We start from the raw sequence: 14875 nt of genomic DNA, 5'->3' as shown, positions 1-14875 counted from the left end.
TGGAACCTTTGACCAGACTGTTTCCTCAACTGGGATGCCATGCCCCTCTGCCCACTTCCCATCAAAGTCTCTCCTGCCCTGCTCTTTCTCCACTCACAGCTCCTGCTGCATCCCCCGTCAGGACGAACTGACCACTGCAGCCTCCTGGTGCCCTCAGCCCCTCAGGGTCCCTCTGCCCGGTCTTTACCCTATTTTTCTTCACTGGAGTATGATTCGGGTGCGGCTCTGCCTCCCCCATCAGGCTGGGGACTCCTAGGGGTCACTGCTGGGTTCCAGGCCTGGTGCACCATGGTCCCACCCAACATGGCTGAACAGCCCTGGGGGCACCTCCGCTCAAGTCTGGAACAGTGTCCAACACTACTGAAGCTGGCTTCGATAAACACTTGTTGAATCAGTCAATCAATCAATCAATCTTCATTATAGGTGCCTCCTGCTTGGTCTGCAGACCTTAGTCTCTCTCCCTCAAGCATCCTCCATTCTGCTCCAGCAGGGACCATTCTAATAAATGAAATTACTCATGTTCTATCCCTGCTGGATCCCCTTAAATGGCTCCCCAGTGCCCACAAGACAGAGAGCAAGCTCTAACCTGACACTTCTTACCGTGCTACCCAGCCCCTGCCTCACACTGTTACAGCCACACTAAACTCCTCACTGTTCTCTACACTATTCCCTCTGCCTAAAATACCATCCCTCAACTGTTCTCCTGGAAAACTCCTACTCATGCAGCAAGACCCAGGCCAAATGTCCCCCCTCCAGGTAGGCTTCACCAATGCTCCCAGGCTGGGTCAAGGGCAGCTTCTGCACCTGTAGCTCTCTTTCTTTTCTTTTTTTTTTTTTTTTTTTGGCTGCGTTGGGTCTTCGTTGCTGCTCACAGGCTTTCTCTAGTTGCGGCGAGCGGAGGCTACTCTTCATTGCGGTGCATGAGGCTCTCATTGCAGTGGCTTCTCTTGTTGCAGAGCACGGTCTCTCACGGGCTTCAGTAGTTGTGGCACACGGGCTCGGTAGTTGTGGCTCGCGGGCTCTAGAGCACAGGCTCAGTAGTTGTGGTGCACAGGCTTAGTTGCTCTGTGGCATGTGGGATCTTCCCGGACCAGGGCTCGAACCCGTGTCCCCTGCACTGGCAGGCATATTCTTAACCACTGCGCCACCAGGGAAGCCCCTGTAGCTCTCTTTATATATAAATCTCCAGGTGACAGTACCTGAGATTGCCCTGTGAGTCAGGCTCTCCCTGGCCCAGCCAGGCTCCTCTAACTGGCCATCCAGTCTACCCTGCTGACCAATGAGCGTGCAGCATCCACTCTGACTACCATGAACATCCCCAGGGCATAACTTGATGCTGACTTTTAGTTCTGAGAAAAACAACCTTCTCTACACCAGATGGAGGGAAACGGACAATTTCCCAGACATGTGTTGCTTCTTCCAACAACACTTGCCGTCTGTCTGGGCATTCCGCTTGGGCCAGGGCTGAAGGAGGAGGGGACACCTTCTCCGAAAGAACCCCTTCCCTGGCTGCGAGCAGGCCCTGGCCTGAGAGTCCTGGGCTCCGGTCTGCCCTGGATTTGCTGACTACTCAACATGTGACCTCGGGCAGTTCACGCTCCCTTCCTTGGCCTCAGTCTCCCCAGCTGTAGAATGGGGAGTCAGCACACTCCCAGCCCTGCCACTGCATGGGAGGAGCTGAGAGTATCTGAGAGGTCATGGCGAGTGGGAAAGTACTTTGTAAACCGGAAAGTGATGAGCAAGCCCACCTGTGCCAGGCCTGGGCGTTGGAGGCACAGAGTAAAGTGAGAACCACAGGTCCAGCCCTCTGGGGCCTCACACCTGGAGGAGGAGACAAGGCCAGCAACCAACAATTCCCTGAGGCAGGAGGAAACTAAGATAGGGAAGGACTGATAAAAGGCTAAGGGAGCCTAGAGAGGAAAAAGCTGAGATCCAGGAAAACTTCCTGTAGGTGGCGGCCAGGAAGCTGGGGCTGGTGGGGCTGGCAGGATTTGGCACCATGGAGATGGGGGAGAGGGCACTGTGGGGGCAGACCCAGCAGAAGCAAAGTCAGGGGTGTCAGGAAACACCAGCAGCTTGTTTAGGCTTCAGAGCAGAGTGTGTGAAGGGAAATAGCAGAAAGGCAGCTGGAGGCCAACCAGGTGGATCATGGAAGGCCCTGAATCCAGGCTAAGTGAAACTATTCTGGGGGTGACAGAGAGCCGCTGAAGGCTTTTGAGTGAGGAATGAATAAGCAAACAAATGGAAGAAGGCAGGCAGGGAGGGAGGAAACAGTACCTGACAAGTGACAAACCGCTTCCATGCTGGGAGCCCCAGGACCCCCTGATGTTGCAGGCGAGTGGGGAGGAGAGAGGGGATCCAGGGGAGAGGCACTCATCCGAGGTTACCGAGCTTTAGGCTCCTGGTTGGGTGCTCTTTCCACTGTGCAGGGAAAAAGAGGGAGGGTGACGCCAGCTGTCAGTGGGACAGGAGGGGTGAGATCCCGGGAGCCACCTGCTTAGGCAGGAAGAGGTGAGGAACGCAAGCCCAGATTTCCCGGGCAAGGGCTCAGGACAGGAGGGGTGGGGGTTAGGTTAAGGAGGACTTCCTGATAGTCAAGAGCCCTCAGAGGCCCTAAATGTCCTTACCAGGAGGCCCAAGGCCCTGTCTGGTGCAGCAGGACTGAGAGGTCAGAGCCCGCCAGAGGCAGGGGGATGGACTACGTGACCAGAGCAGGGGAGCAGGGCGATGGGAGAGGGGACTTCCTGCTGGGACGGCCCCGTCTCTCTCCCCGTGGTTAGGGCTTTGCAGGTTTCCCCCCTCTCACTCCCCAGCCATCATGCCCTCTCCCCACCTCGACCCTGCAGGAGCCAGCACATTCCCACCCCCGCCAACACCGCTCTCCCTGGCAGCCCAGCCCACAACCTTGTCAGACCATCGTCAAAGACGCGGGACCCAGCTCCCCGCCAGCCTTCAGGACCCTTGTCCTGAGCCAGGGCACCCAAGCCACCCTAACCCTGAAAGCTCCATCATCAGCTCCAGTGTGCACAGAGCTGTCACTCTGCACTTAACAGTTTGCCCGGTCAATGCTTGCCCTGGAATTCTCACTGGACCCCCTGACATTCCCAAATGGTGGTGGTGGGGGGGTGTGTCGCAGAGGCTCCCATTTCACAGATGAACAAACAGAGGCTCAGCAAAGACAAAGGCCTCTCGGCCAAGAAGCCAGGAGCAGGTCATCATTCACACTCAACCAAGCCACAGTCCCGGCGGTCACCTCTAAGTCCTCTCCTTCCAACACCAACCCCAAAGCAGCCACACCTCCACTCGGACCCCCCTCTCCAGGCCCCACCAGCACCATGGGCCACCATCATCCCTTGTCACCATCCCACAGGTCCCCTCCAATGATGGTCTCCTGGCTGACGTGACCCTCTCCTGCCCAAAATGGCCATAGCTGTCCTCTGCACGTGCCTGGTACACGGCACACACTCAGTAAAGGCTTGTTGACCGAGCTCATGAATGGGTGAGTGAAGGATGGATGAACAAGATCCCTTTCACCCCCAGAACCAACACACTGAACCCTCACAATGAACAGCACAAGGCTTGGCACCGCAGGGCTATGATGAGACCCTGGGCCCTGCCCTCTTCCTGCCCAGTGATGACCCAGGTTAGAGGGTCTGCAAGGCAGGGGTCTCAGCCAGGTGGACTTCAAAGCAAGAGCACCCACAGACCCCACCCTAGCGGCAGAGGGTCCCCCGGCAGGGGACCAGAAGCAAACAGAAGTGGGACAGAGTGGCAGAGGAGAACCAGGACCACAGCCATGAAAGCACAGAGCGATTGAGCCCACCCACAAGGAACACGGAGCCCCGTCCCCACAGACACCACTGAGATGTTTCCTGACAAAGGCGGCAGGGAAATGGGCACCCCAGGCAGCCTTTCCTGACTTCACTGCCCAAGTATCCCCAACCTGCAGACAGGGAGACTGAGGGCAAGAGAGGGGAAGTGACTTATCCAAGGTCACTGGCAGCTGGCGGCTCCCTGCTCCCGGCCCAGGCTGGCGCCCTCCCTCTGCCCAGCAGAGAGGCAGCCTTCACAGCGGACCGGCTTCCACCGTGCATGGCTGGTTTGCGCCTCGGCAGAAGCGCTGACTCAGCACTGGCTGGCGCGGGGGAGACAGCAGCCAGGAGCATGCCGGAAGGCAGGGGGCTGCAAACTCCTCCAGGGGGCAGCCCCTGGCAGGGCACAGTGAGGTGGCTCCCAAGGGTAGACACTGGAACCCAGGAAGACCCTTGCCCGGCCACCTGGGACTGCAAAGCAAACGTCCCTGCTCTGGTGGAGTGGGGAGAACCCCGTCTTCAGGCTCCGCAGGGGGCAGCCGTGTCCTGGATAAAAGCTGAGCCTGGGGATTCAGAGAAATTGAGGATTTCACGCCAGCTTTAACACATCCTGGCTGCACAACCTGGATAAAAGTTACTCAGCCTCGGGCTTCCCTGGTGGCGCAGTGGTTGAGAATCTGCCTGCTAATGCAGGGGACACGGGTTCGAGCCCTGGTCTGGGAAGACCCCACATGCCGCGGAGCAACTAGGCCCGTGCACCACAACTACTGAGCCTGTGTGTCTGGAGCCTGTGCTCTGCAGCAAGAGAGGCCGCAATAGTGAGAGGCCCACGCACCGCGATGAAGAGTGGCCCCCGCTTGCCACAACTAGAGAAAGCCCTCGCACAGAAACGAAGACCCTACACAGCCCAAAATAAATAAATTGATTAAAAAAAAAAAAAGTTACTCAGCCTCTCTGAGTCTCTGACAGCACCTACCTCTTGAGGTGGTCATAAGGGTTAAAAGGTGATACTTCAGGCAAAGCATTCAGCACAGTAAGTGCCAGCTCTTGTTATTATCGCTCCTGAGCCCTCCTCTGTGCTGGACACACGGCTGGGTGCTTTGCAGGAATCATCTCTAATCATCTTTAATCGTCCCATTACAGAGATGAGAAAACTAAAGCTCAGGGAAGGGAAACTAGAGTGAGTACAGCCCACCACTGGCCCTTCTCCCAGCCAGTTACACGCCTAAGAAAGGCTCTCAAAGTCTAATCTAGGGTGGAAAATAGGTTTCCAACTGATTAGTCATGCTGCCACGGGTGCCCTGCTGGAGGATGCTGTTATCGATTAGCAATGTCTGCACGGATGAGGGCATGGGTACTAGCAGCGTCACTGGCACAAATGTACCTAACTCACAGAGATAGAATCTGATTTTCCCTGGAAACAATGTCCTCTGAAGGCGTTATGTTCTATCTAAAGACTTGATGCCCAATGTCTTATTGAATCTACCACGAGCAATGTTTACTCAGCTGTATGTGAGGGCTCTGTTCAGCTCTTGGGCACAGGTAATAAGAGCGATGACCACACGGGTGGCAGTTTTTCGAGTTTACAAAGATCCATTTTCGCATTATGTACTGCTTTGGTCTTCAGTGCGATCCTGTGAAATGGGTTAATACCACCGCCGTTTGACCGGTGGAGAAACTGGGGATCTGTGAGGCTAAGAAACTGGCTTATGGTCACACAGTAAACAACAGGCAGAACCAGCCCATGGGTCTGTCTCACCCTGGTTCCCAATGCTTTCCACACGCCACCCACCCATGAGTCAGCACCACGGGAAAAAAAATAAACAAACAGCGCCATGGACCCCTTGACATTTCAGACCCAGTGTCCTTCCTGCTGAAACCCTGCTGACAGTGCATGCTCAAGGCCCAGGCCAGGCAGGCAGGGAGTGGTGCTGACATTTGGGTGAGCGGACCTTTCCCACCCCAGCTCACCAGCTCGTTGAGGGCCCCAGCAGCCTCCTGGCTCTCCAGTGAGTCAGGTGGTGACTCAGGGCCTACCTCTGGGCTGGATGAGGAGCTGAGTCAGGGAGCACCAAGCTTCAAAGGGCAGCTGGCTCTGAGCCAGGGCCCCTCAGCTCCAGGGACACTGGCGCTCAGGACAGTCTGTCTGGGGCAGACCTCCCACACTGCCCTGCCCCCTCCCGGGCCTGCTGGTCCTGATAGCCATTCCCACTGGCCTGACCCTGATGCCTACATGTCCTCCCATGTTCCTTTGGGCTCTTGATGGGGAGCAGAATCCTGCAACATCTGGAAATGCAAAGGGTCATTTCTGGTTGTCACAGTGATTGAGGGCCACTACCTACCAATATTTAGGGACCAGGAACACCAAGTGTCCTGTGCAAGACAGCTCAGACCACAAAACACTGTCACACCCAAAATGCCAACCGTGCCCGCACTGAGGAGTAAGGCGTTAAGCACTGCCCCCTCCCTGAGCTCCCTCCCAAGGACGAGGGGCAGGAGGGAGGTTTCGGGCCAAGGAAGAATCCTGGAACCCTCAGCACCTGATCAATGACATCCCCCTCCCCCCGCACCCCAAGACCCGAAAGCCCAGCCTGAGTGCCCCATGATTAAGCCTCCACTCCATTCACTAGTGGAGACCCAGCGAGGACACTGCCAACACGCCCCCAGCGAACACTACAGGAGCACCCGTGGCGCGCCAGGCACTGTACTGGGTGCTGGGGTCCCGCAATGAACAAGACAGGCTCGGTCTGTGTCCTGGTCACCTGATAGCACCCTGGAGGAGGCAAGTGTTAGATTCAGAATCACATACGGGCTAAAACTGAGGGGCTAATAAAACAGAGGGGCTAATAAAACAGAGGGGCTAAGGGGGAATCACAGAGGGCTGCCCTGAGGAGGTGGCACTTAACTGTGATTTGAAGGATGCAACAAAGGACCTGGCCAGGTGAAGAGGAAAGGAAAGCATTTCAAGAGGAAGAGCATGTGAGAAGGCCCTGAGGCCCGGAAGAGCTTGGGAAGCAGAGTGAGGTAAGCGAGGCAGGGGGGCTTAGGGGGCTGGTTAGTGCTTTGCTCTCTTCCTGCAGGGCGATGGGAAACAGTAAAGGGTCTTGAGCAGGGGTGACCCGAGCAGACGAGAGGCAGCAGGTGGATGCAGGAAGAAGTGTAGGAGGCAAGGTGGGTGGAGTCTCACCCTGCGTGCTGGGGTCAACTGCCTCCGGTCCAGGCCCCTGGGCTCCCCATCAGGCTCTCATCACCCCTGTAGCCACCACCCACCAAATGGCTCAGCCACGGGGAGCTGGGCCACAAGCCAGGGTTTGACTTAACTCTGCCTTCTCAGTCCCGGTGCAGACCTGAGGTTCACACCTGAAGGCTTCCTGAGCCAGCGAGACACTGCACTAACCCCCACAGTCATCAGCAACTTCCAGAACATTCACATCAGCAGGACACCAGGTCCTCATCCATCCGAGCTCCACGGCCTGAGCAAGGTGTCCCCTGACCCAGCACGTGAGTTGGCTCACCACCACCAGAGCCCTGCAGCCTCAGGCCTCCTGACCAGAGGGAACAGCCGGGTCCCGGGCAGGACCCAGACAAACCCAGGCCATACAAAGGATATGGGTTACACACCATCTTGATGCACCAGTTCCGGGGGCTGGTGGTCTGTCGCAGGCAGAAGAAGGCAACAGGCGCCAGGTCTGGGTGAGGGACGTCTGGATCGACTCCGTCCAGGGGCTCCTCCAGGCCTGGAGGGGAGGGAGGGGGGCTCTGGGGCCCGGGCTGCTCCGTGACTCCTGGCTCAGCTGCCGGGGCTGCAGCAGTGGAGGAGGGCAGTGGGGAGCTCTCCGCCATGTCGGCACTGAGCAGGGAGCCCTGCGGAAGAAAAAGAGATGGCACTTGACGGGGCACAAGCTTGGCACCCATTCCGCGACCCGCCTCCCCCGACAAGGGGACACGGCTCAGACAGCCCAGCCTCAGGCCCCTTGGCCTCACTCTGGCTGTGAGGATTAGGAAGGAGCTGGTGGTTCTGGGGCAGGTCTGGTCAAGCTTGCTGAGCCTCAGTTTGGGGAGATGAAAAGTGGGGAGAACAAAACATTCTTAGAGTATACTTGTGATATTATTGTTGTGAGTTGTTCGTTGGTTGGTTGGTTTTTTTCAATGATACTAGAGTTGTGTATTTATTGCATCATCGAAGTAAAGAAAATTTGCAGGAAAAAGGTGAAAGTGATCGTAAAGACAGACGTTACTGCCAGGACGATGCGTGTTACAAAGCAGAGGTTGGGGTGCCGTGGGACCAGATACCAGCGTACCTGGGCAAGCCAGGATGGAATCAGGGCAGACTTCCCTGAGGAAGTGACAGCTGAGACGAGACTTACAGCTGAGCCCAGAGGCACCCCCACCCACTGCCCCACAAAGCTGAGAACCCAGAACCCTCACACACCAACCTCTCTGCTTTACGGATGGAGAAGCTGAGGCTCAGAGAAGGGACAGGATGGACACACAGCCAGGTAACAGCAGAGACAGAGCTCCACCAGGGCTGGATTCCTGGGTGTGTCACCTGGGCATCCACCCACAGCAGCACTCAGAAGGGCCCTGTGCTTGGTTTAAAGCCCGGCTGTCACCAACTTGAAATCCTTAATACTTTTTGACCAAGGCTCCCACATTCTCATTTTGCGCTGGGCCCTGCAAATCACGTAGCTGGTTGTGACTTCAACACAGAGGTACTCTGACATCCTGGCCTCGTCTAGTGTTCATTCCAACCCCAGAAGCCTTATTAGGCCCATTTAGCAGATGGAGAAACTGAGAAGGGAGGGGCATGCCAAGGCTACACACTGAACTAGGGCATGTCTAGGGGCCGGAAGCCCAGCACCAGCCCACCAGATTCAGCGATGACTGACTGTGGCCTTGCTTAGCCCCCTCCTCAGCCAGCCAACGGCAGGGCCCGCCTCTCCACACCTCACGCAAGAGGTTACCAATACCTGAATCCTCACCCACTGGGGTCTCCTGGGCCCTGGCACCCTGGCAGTGCCGGGCTGGGCACTAAGAGTAAGAGATCCCTGGCACCCAACCGGCTGCTGCCTGCGGCCGGTGGGCAGTCAGCTGAGCCGCCCAGAGCTGATACATTTGGACATTTCTCTGGCTCCTGGGGACAACAGGCGGGAGTTGGTGCCTCCTGCCACTTCGCCCGGCTGATCAGACAGGCAGAGTTTTCTCCTGAGCTCAGGGCTTTGCTCTTGGTTCCAGAAAAACAGCCACGGGCCTTACATAAGCTCCCAGGCACCTCGGCCCTCCACGTGTCAACCACTGGGTGGAAAAACATCCTCCCCGGAATGGCTGCAGGTCTGCTCACCGCCGTGCCAGCCCAAGTCCACCGCTCCCCGCACTGGCCCTCGCTCCCGCCAAACTCGACCTCGTCAGGTCCCAGGGCAGCGGCTGCCTCCCCTAGGTCTCTGCTCACACGGCTCCCTCTGCCGGGAGCACCCTCTCCCCATCTCCCATCCACCGTTCTCCCAGGCCCTGATGATTCATTCATTTGTCCCACAATTATTTCCTGAGCACCTACTGTGTGCAGGCACTGTGAGGGCTCTGGGGTTAGGCTGGTGAAGAAGCCAGACTGGGCGCCAGCCCTCATTCAGCCTTCACTCCAGCAAGGGAAAGAGGCACATGGGTCAATTCATTTTTCTCTCTGGGTTTCCATAGCTCTTATCACCACCGAACATGCTGTATAATTTATGTAGTTATGATTCAGTGTCTGTCTCCCGACCTGAAAGGAGGCTGTAAGAGAGCAGGGACTGTGGTCTGTTTCATTCACTGCTGTATCCCCCAGAGCCTGAAACAGTGCCTGGAACATACTAGGTGCTCAATAAACATTTGGTGAATAAATAAAAAGTGCTGGGAAGTAAATAAACAAGGAAGAAAGGTGGGAGTGGGGAGAACCCACCTCGCCCTCTCTAAAGAAAGACCTTTAAGATAAAAACAAGAATCAGAAGTCACCAGCCATGGGTGGTCTCGGGCAAGAGCCCTCCAGGTACCAGGAATGGCTGGGAGGCTGGAATGCTCAGTGCATTTAAGGAACGGAAATGAGACCAGTGTGGCTGAGCAAGGGGCAAGGAGGGGGGATGAAACTGAAGAGTTTGGCAGGGCCCACTGTGAGCTCACGGAAGGAGCTCGGGTTTTAGTCCAAGCGCCAACAGGAAGCCACAGAAGGGTTTTTACGCAGGGAGTGGTTTGCTCTGGTCTCTGTTTTTAAGCCGTCCCTCTGTGGGCTGCAGGGAGACAGGGTGGAGGGGCAGGGGTGGAGCGAGGATGGCGGGAAGGAGAGAGATGGGCTGGGCTGGCCTGGATGCTGGCGGAGGCGAAGGGAAGGCGGTGGATCTGAGGTATATTTTACAGGCGGGAGTGCCTGGCCTCGCCTTGGCCCCCGTGCCACCGCACCTAGCTCTGCCGAAGTCCTGCCTGCAACCGCAGAGGTGGGAAGAGCTGCCGTGGCCTCTGGGACCACACAGAGCCGCTTCCTCTCCTCCCGCTAAGCTCTGTCCACGTTGTACTAACTCGCTCTTTGCCTCGCTCGGCCCTATTGAAAGCTGTTACACTGTGTTGTCCTTTGCCCTCACACCTCTCCCCACACGCTGCGGGGCTCCTAGAGACCACGACTGCCAAAGCCACCAACCCACTCCCCAGGGCCCAGCCAGCCTCCACCGCGGACCTGCTCCCTCGCAGCTGCCCAGGCGACAGCCTTCGGGCCTGCTCCCCATTCCCAGTTCCCTCTGCTCCACGCCTGCAGCCCAGCTCCTGGCCCAGCTACCCATGTGCCTACAGCGGAAGGCTCTTGGGCATTTGGCAGCTGGGGCCCCCTGGGCTCCAACCTGTCTGCAGATGGAGCCTCAGAGAGGGCAGAGGACTTGCCTTAGGTGGCAGCACTGGTGGATTCCAACTCAGGCCCATCTGGTCCCAGAGTCTCAGCTGCTTCCACAGCCAAAGCCTCCTCCCTCTAGATGGTCCCAGGGGGGCCCCGCAGGCAGTGGTGTCGTAACTCGACTGGCCTCCACGAGCAGGGGCAGGACCCCAGTGTGCCTAGAACACCCCACCCCCACTCCTGACCCCACTGGCCTCCTGGAGCCTCAGCCTTCCTCTCCGTTAAGCTCAGCCTTCCTCTCCTGCCTCCCTCCGCAGGCCCCTGTGAAGAGGCGACGTAACCTCGATGGAAAGGCTCTCTAGGACCCACGAAGGTGGCTGTCGAAGCGTGTATGGGGCCAGCTGTGCCATCCCCAGGGGCTGCCACCCAGCCCTCTCTTTGCTATCACCACCGTCTCCACCACCAGAACCGCCATCACCGCCGTCACCGTCATCTCCACCGTCACCACCACCGCCACCATCATCACAGCATCACAGAGGCTCTGATTGAGTCTGACCCTGTACCAGGCAATGGGCAGAGGGCTTTCTATGCATTGTTTACGTCGATTCCCAACACAGTCCCATGACGTACAGACCATGCTTATTCCTACTTCATGGAGAAGGAGACCGGGGACCAGGGAAGTCCAGCAGTGCCCGAGACCATGCATCTAGTATAGGGCAGGGTCAAGGTCCCAGTCCAGGTCTGCAACCCCTGAGCACAAGCGCTGAACCATCACAGGCACCACTTTGGGACAAGGAAAGGTGCCCTGGAACCAGTCCTTCCCTCCCACTTAAGTCACCAGGCAGTGCAGATATAGCTGCTGGTCCAGTCAAGACCCCCAGTGTGGGCAAAGACCCACCAAGTCTTCCCAAGTCTATGGAGAAATCTGCCTCCCAGAGCCTTCCAGAGCCTTTAGAGTGTGGTATGGGAAAACCTTGTGTCCGCAGAGCTCAGAGTCCTGGCGGAGAAGGACCTGAGGCCTGGCCTGGTCACCCCAGGCCGTGTGCGTGTGTGTGCATGTGTGTGTGTTCACAGGTGCACACAGGCAATAAGCAACTTGTTTATCCCTTTGTCAACAACCACACATCAGCTAATGTCACAGCTCAAAGAACAAGCTACAAATTCAGTCTGGGAATTCTAGAATCCAGGAATCTCAGAATTAGAATATCTTAGAATCACCCAGGACCTTAGAGGCCCAAGATACTAATTACGGTCACCTTACACTCTATAGTGTGTGTTTCAGAGCACAGGTGCTGGAAGCAGAGACCTGTGTCAGAGTCCCGGCTCTGAGGCCAGCCCACCTTGGCACGTGGCTCAGCCTGGCAGGGACCTCGGATACCCTGTTTATAAAATGAGGGTGGTGGCTGCCCCATGGCAGGCTCGCTGGGAGGATAAACTGGAGTAACACGTCAGCACCTGACCACGCCACCAGCCACTAGGCCAGCAAACAATGAGCCTGTGATGGTCTCCCACGCTTGTGAGCGCCATCAGCCACAGAATTCCAGAACCCTGGAACGTAGGCATCCCAGAAACACAGCATCTGGTTTTAGACCCTGTGGGCTCTAGATCTTTACACAGGGAATCTCTGAAAAGATTGGGACCCCTGAAGTGGCCTAATCATCACCACACACATTCACCAGCACAAAGACCACACAGTCACACTCACACACACCCTCACACACACAAGCACACACAGAGACATACATACAATTACACACTCACACGACACCCAGTCACACAGACATCCATCTTACTATCACACTCACAGACACAATCAAACTCACACACAGACACACACTCACAATGACACACACACACACAGACACATACAATGTTTACTCACATAGACATGCACTCACACACCTCACAAGCTCATTATCACATACACACAGACACACACCACAGTGCCCACTCACACACCACACACACCAATGCAGAGCCTGCATCTAGAGGCCTGGAGAAAAGTCTCTATGAGGCTGCAGGAAACCTGCCTCCCAGAATCTTCCAGCCGGTGTCTCAGAGCCCCTGGAACCCTCTGTCTGCTCCCTCTTCCGCATGACAGCCCTGCAGATGCGTGACGACAGCCCGCCCACCCCCAAGCCTCATCTGCCCCAGGCCTCTTGTCACCAGCTCCCTCATCCATTCCTTGGGTGGCAATTTCCAGATCATCTGTTCCTTGGGACCTCTCCCCGGTCATGCTCAAGTTTGCCTTCTTTCCTCCGCAAGGACTGGACCAGGTTTGCACCAACTCACCCAGAGTAGAGCAGACGGGTCACCTGCCTGATTCTGCAGAGACAGAGATGGATCTCTCTTGATGCAGTCTGGGAGCCCCAGAGCCCAGCTGGCAGCTCAGTCAGACTGAAGCAACTATGGGGCATGTGGTCCACTGGTCCCCTCTGATCTTCTTCAGAGGAGCTGCAGCCAAGTCAAGGCTCCTCTAGCCTAAAGAGGAATGGCTGAAATCTGGCCTCTAAGTGCAGAACCTGACACAAAACTTGCTCTGGTCTGGCCAGCTAAGCCTGCCCACATATTGCAGCCACCTTGGCTCTGTCACCAAAATCAACAGCTCACCCTCCCAGCTTTGCAGTGTTAAATGAATTAGATCAGCAACCCTTCCCATGATGGCTAACAAGACTCATAGCCAACATTATTTGTTGAGCACTTACTATGTGCCAGGCACCTCATTACAACCCAGTGAAGTAAGCACTTTTGCCCTCTCCAATTTATAGGTGGAGAAACTGAGGCACAGAGAGATTAAGGGATTTTCCCAAGGTCAAGAGCTGCTTAGTCAAAGAGCTGGGATTGGGGCTTCCCTGGTGACGCAGTGGTTGAGAGTCCACCTGCCGATGCAGGGGACACGGGTTCGTGCCCCGGTCCAGGAAGATCCTACATGCCGCGGAGCAGCTGGGCCCTAGAGCCATGGCCGCTGAGCCTGCGCGTCCGGAGCCTGTGCTCCGCAACGGGAGAGGCCACAACAGTGAGAGGCCCGTGTACCTCAAAAAAACAAAACAAAACAAAAGACTTGGGATTTGGATCTGGGAGGTCCAAATCCAGGTTCCCTGTTAAAGGGTTGTCCAGGCCGGGCTGTATACAGAAGTTTGCAGCCCCCTCCCCCTCCCCCAGTACCTGTCCATGTGTCTGTCACTAGGCATCATCATTTGTTTGTTGGCCCTCGGCCTCATGACAAGTACCAGCAAGTGAGGCTGTATTTGAATCTTGATCAGTGTGTTTGAACATTTCCCAGCAGGTGACCCTGCTGATCATTTTTCACTCACTCTGCAGTAATTAGGACCTTGGGTCTTATTTCAGCGAACAAATCAGGATGAACATGGCCCCTGATGGAGGGAGAGTATTCTAGCAGGAAGAGCACTGGGTCAGGAGCCTCAGGGCCCAGGTTCGAGTCCCAGCTCTACCCTCTCTGCATCATATAGTCTCAGCAAACTTCATTTCCTCTTGTATAAAATGCAGAACGGGATTCTTTCTCTACCTCACAAAAGGGACAGCAAATGGGAAAAGAGATTCAGAAAGTACCTTCATGAAAGAAAAGCGGCTTCCCTGTACCAGGCCCCATGCTAGGCACTGTAGAGACATTTCTAAGCCTCGCAAAAATCCCTTAAGGTGCAAGTTATCATCCCAATTTTACGAGAAGCCAATGCTCCCCTGATGCTAAGTGCCTTGCCCCTCGGGGCCAGGCCTGTGACCATGGACTGGCTCATGTGTCTCCCGGCCAGGACAAGAGCTGAGTGATCCAGGTTGGAGGCCTAAGTCCCTGGACCAACGATGAATGAAACACAGCCCTGACTGCTCATCAGGGCCGGTGGTCACGGGTGAGGAGAGGGAAGACCCTGATGCTCTTCTCTGCCCAGGCCAGAGTGCAGGAAAGGGGGATTTGGTAGAGGGAGGGCCTCCAAGATGAAAGGAGAAGGTCTGCAAGGCAGGGCCAGGCCTGTGCTGACCTTGGCCCCAAAAGACTGTGGCTTCCACCCTGGAGAAACCACTTCCCTCTCATCCTCTCCTGCATGAGGAGCCCCAGAAGCTTCCAGCACTTGCTTCAAGGGTATCCAAACACCTCATGCTTCCAAAGCACACCGCCCCCCACATGCATCAAACACAGCCCTGGTTCTCCTTTCTGAGAGCACAAGAAAAAATCAGGCCCTATGGCCATGTGCCCACACGG

At 56.3% G+C, this 14875-nt stretch overlaps 1 protein-coding gene across 1 annotated transcript in view; it reads right to left on the bottom strand.

Annotated features, from left to right (window-relative positions):
* Positions 1-7655, bottom strand: part of CACNA1I (calcium voltage-gated channel subunit alpha1 I) — a gene marked incomplete at both ends in the record, with an annotated part of 105688 nt that extends 98033 nt beyond the window's left edge. The window contains one exon of the mRNA XM_079715035.1: positions 7432-7655. Within this exon, the coding sequence (XP_079571161.1) occupies positions 7432-7655 (224 nt within the window). The remainder of the gene's footprint in view (positions 1-7431) is intronic.
* Positions 7656-14875: the final 7220 nt, after the last annotated feature.

This window comes from Hyperoodon ampullatus (assembly GCF_949752795.1).
Source record: "Hyperoodon ampullatus genome assembly, chromosome: 11".
NCBI lineage: Eukaryota > Metazoa > Chordata > Mammalia > Artiodactyla > Ziphiidae > Hyperoodon > Hyperoodon ampullatus.
Note: the sequence above shows the minus strand (reverse complement) of the source record. Positions and strands in the feature narration are given on the sequence as shown.